The sequence below is a fragment of the Rhagoletis zephyria genome, unplaced genomic scaffold (genome assembly GCF_001687245.7).
Source record: "Rhagoletis zephyria isolate East Lansing unplaced genomic scaffold, Rhagoletis_zephyria_1.1 Rzeph_scaffold_32409, whole genome shotgun sequence".
NCBI lineage: Eukaryota > Metazoa > Arthropoda > Insecta > Diptera > Tephritidae > Rhagoletis > Rhagoletis zephyria.
Window position 1 is genome coordinate 1 of NW_016189464.1, and position 3,932 is coordinate 3,932.

At 53.9% G+C, this 3,932-nt stretch overlaps 1 protein-coding gene across 1 annotated transcript; it reads left to right on the forward strand.

The window, feature by feature from the left end:
- The first annotated feature begins 259 nt into the window (after positions 1-259).
- On the forward strand, positions 260-1,662 carry LOC108353949 (alpha-(1,6)-fucosyltransferase-like). The gene is made up of 5 exons (XM_017605139.1): positions 260-433; positions 895-1,012; positions 1,083-1,234; positions 1,315-1,459; positions 1,526-1,662. Exons 1-5 carry the CDS (start codon positions 260-262, stop codon positions 1,660-1,662), a joined length of 726 nt encoding a protein of 241 aa, XP_017460628.1.
- Positions 1,663-3,932: the final 2,270 nt, after the last annotated feature.

Genomic DNA, 3,932 nt, shown 5'->3' on the forward strand with positions numbered 1-3,932 from the left:
CAGCAAGCGAGACGAGGCGTGGCGGCGGCGAGAGCTCGCCTCGCTCTCCGCCCTCGTCCAGGCGAAGATCGCCGAGCTGCAGAACCCACCTGACTGCCGGTCGGCGCGGAAGCTAGTGTGCAACCTGAACAAGGGCTGCGGCTTTGGCTGTCAGATCCACCACCTGACCTACTGCATGATCGTGGCGATGGCCACCCGGCGGACGCTGGTGCTCAACTCGAAGAACTGGCGCTACGTCAACAGCGCCAACCGGCGGACGATGGCCGGTGGCAATGGCAGCGGCGGTGGCGGTGGCAATGGCGGTGGCGGTGGCGGTCGCTCCCTCTGGGACACCGCCTTCCGCCCGCTGAGCAACTCCTGCCTGGAGGACTCGGGCAGTCCGCGGGGCAACTGGGCGCACGCCAGCGACGAGGGCGAGCGCGAGGAGATGCAGGTGCTCGACCTGCCCATCATCGACTCGCTCCGCCGCCGCCCCCCGTACCTGCCGCTGGCGGTGCCCGCGGAGCTGGCCGACCGCGGCCTCACCTCGGCCGCCCTCCACGGGGCGCCCTTCGTCTGGTTCATCGGCCAGCTGCTGCGCTTTCTCATGCGCCCGTCGGCGGAGATTGGCCAGTACCTCGAGCAGCGGCGGCGGCAGCTGTTTGCCGGCGTTGGGGGCGGTCCGTCGTCGTCGTCGACGCCCATCGTCGGCGTGCACGTCCGCCGCACCGACAAGATCAACACCGAGGCGGCCTTTCACCCCCTTTCGGAGTACATGGCCCAGGTGGAGGAGTACTACGACCGGTTGGATCTGTTCAATCAGCGCCGGCAGCAGGGTGGGGGGGTGAGTGCTGTTTTCTATTTTGTTGTTGTTGATGTTTTTGTTGTCATGCTAACACGTGTTCTATTTTGCAGAAGGTGGCCCCCGTGAAGCGGCTCGTCTATCTGGCGACGGACGACGCCTCCGTCTGGAAGAAGGAGATTGAGAGCTACGAGCAGCGGGGCTACAAGTTTATTGGCGACTATGAGATATGTAAGCGGAGGGAGACTGGAATTTAATCTTTGTCAGTCTCATTTACACATTCCCTTTTCCCTTACCACAGCGAACACCGCCAGCATCGGCCGGCGGTACTCCTTCGACTCGCTGAAGAACATCATCCTCGACGTCTGGCTGCTAAGTGAGACCGACTACCTGGTGTGCACCTTCAGCTCGCAGGTTTGTCGCCTCGCCTACGAGTTGATGCAGTCGAGGAGTGTAAGTTTGTTTGTTTGTTTCTTTTTCTTTTTCTTTCTTTTCTCCCTTGCCTAATTTCCTAATTTTCTCCACTACAACAGCCTCCAGTCGACCGCTCCCTCGACTACTACTCCCTCGATGACATCTACTACTTTGGCGGGCAGAGCGGCCACAACCAGGTGGCCGTCCTCGCTCACAATCCCAAGATGACCAATGAGATTACGCTGAAAGTGGGCGATGTCTTAGGTTTGTAGAACAGATTTTGGGGAGTACCATTGTACCAATTTTTTGTCTTACACATTGTTCCTACAGGAATCGCCGGCAACCACTGGAACGGCATGTCCAAGGGCGTGAACAAGGAGACGAAGGAGGACGGCCTCTACCCGGGCTTCAAGACTGTGGAGAAGGTGGAGACGGCGCCGTTTGAGCTCTTTCAGGAGGAGCACTGATCTTCTTTCTAATCTCTGTTCACCGTTCCGCCCAGCCCTTTCCCCTTTCTACCCGCGTGCAATACCACACAATCCCCAAACCTTTTTCTCTTCAGTTCGCATAATACACTCAAACATGTTCATCCTTTTTTGTGATAAGCNCACTGATCTTCTTCTTTCTAATCTCTGTTCACCGTTCCGCCCAGCCCTTTCCCCTTTCTACCCGCGTGCAATACCACACAATCCCCAATCTTTTTCTCTTCAGTTCGCATAATACACTCAAACATGTTCATCCTTTTTTGTGATAAGCACACCCCATATTTATTTCGATTGTAAACCCCCTTCACATTCTCAACTATTAAAGTCAACAATTTCTTTTCCCGGTTCACGACAGCAGACGAAGAATGGGAACCGGCTGGGAATCCGGAAAAAAATCCAAACTAAAAAAAATAGTATGGTGGCGCACTCTGTCGGCGACCAGGTGAACACAGCTTGCGAGGAAGGCGCGAGCGAGCGATGCGATCGGATCGACGACGCCAACAGCAGCAGCAGCAGTGTGTTGTTGTGTGCCACTCTCTCTCAGTCAGTGAGTATCACTCTTTGAGAGTTGGTTGGATTCGTTCCGTGAGTTGGACGCATTACCATCACCACCATCACCACCACCACCACCATCGCCGCAGAGTGTGATGATCAGTGATCAGGAAAGGCAGCACGCGATTGACGCATCTCACCATTGTGTTGTGTTGTGTGCTGAGAGCTGATCTCCTTTGCTTCCTCACCTCAGCGGATCAGCTGCTACACCGTCTCGACACGAAAAGATTTGCAAACACGACCACCATCACCGCCGNAAGGCAGCACGCGATTGACGCATCTCACCATTGTGTTGTGTTGTGTGCTGAGAGCTGATCTCCTTTGCTTCCTCACCTCAGCGGATCAGCTGCTACACCGTCTCGACACGAAAAGATTTGCAAACACGACCACCATCACCGCCGCCATCGACACGGAAGACCACTCTGCTGAAGATAATCTCTGCTTCTGATCCCCTTCTACTTCTGCCCTTCTTCTTCTTCTTTTGTACTATAAGGAAGTGACGAAGAAGTGACAGAGATCAGTTGAATCTGCTGTTGTCGCCGTTGCTGCCGTCCAAGTCTCCTTCCCCTACCACCAAACTGTCTCTCCCACTTGGCGAAGATAGGTATTCATGGTAGGTGCACATCTCCCCTTGTTTGCAATTATCATCCTTTTGTATTATTTCACCATTTCTCTCGCTATCTCTATCATCAATTTATCTATTACACATCGTACGGGCATGTGCGAAGGTGCAAAAGACGTACACCTAACGGTCGACTGTAGTGCAAACATCACCGGCAAAGATATCTCTGTTTCTTTGGTGATAGCATCTCTGATGATATCCTCGTCATCACTTCTCTATAATGTTCTATTTGCCGCGTTTGCAAAAATATGAACGCTAGTTAGGCGTTCCTTAGCACATTAGCTTCCTGCATCGATTCACTGCGCCCAAGATTACCACCAATACCCCTCCCCACAGTTTCCCGAACCGGCGGACGTCCTAGTGTTTGTGATGCGGACGTCCACTGCTGGCGCCCAAAATCTGCTTGCTGGTCGAACTGAATCATGGCAAAAAAAAATTGGCCACGATATAAGCTGTAGTAGTAGCAGTAATGACTGCTGCTGCTGCTGTCCATCGCTGCCGCCAACTAGTCGACCGGTCTAGTGGTGGTNCGTCCACTGCTGGCGCCCAAAATCTGCTTGCTGGTCGAACTGAATCATGGCAAAAAAAAATTGGCCACGATATAAGCTGTAGTAGTAGCAGTAATGACTGCTGCTGCTGCTGTCCATCGCTGCCGCCAACTAGTCGACCGGTCTAGTGGTGGTGGTGGTGGTCAGCGGCAAGTGGACTACTTTGCAGCAGCAGCAGCAGTGGCAGCTACTGCTTAGTAGCAGCTGCAAAGGCACGCACAGGCAACAGCAGCAGCAGCAGCCTCGATCCAGTCGCTCAGTGTTCTCGTTATTAGACAGCTCCCCTCTTCTTCCTTCAACATTACCATTACCACCATCATCATCCCTATCCCTATCCCTATCCCTGAGTGTCTCTCGCACATAAGCCACTCCACCAGAGGGAAGGGAAGCACTGGCAGTGGTGGTGCTCACCGAAAGAGAAGACCTTTCGGTGTTCATTCAGCAGCTTCGGCTTCTGCTTCGATTCCATTGCTCTCTTGGCCGCTCTTTCTCTCTCTCTCTCTCTCTCTCTCTCTCTCTCTCTCTCTCTC

What these genes read in the sequence shown, in the direction of transcription:
- LOC108353949 (XM_017605139.1), top strand. Translation starts at nt 260, where the DNA reads ATGGCCGGTGGCAATGGCAGCGGCGGTGGCGGTGGCAATGGCGGTGGC. An exon ending in GCGAGCGCGAGGAGATGCAG is followed by an intron (nt 434 to 894) that starts GTGCTCGACCTG and finishes TCTATTTTGCAG; the next exon opens with AAGGTGGCCCCCGTGAAGCG. An exon ending in TATTGGCGACTATGAGATAT is followed by an intron (nt 1,013 to 1,082) that starts GTAAGCGGAGGG and finishes CCCTTACCACAG; the next exon opens with CGAACACCGCCAGCATCGGC.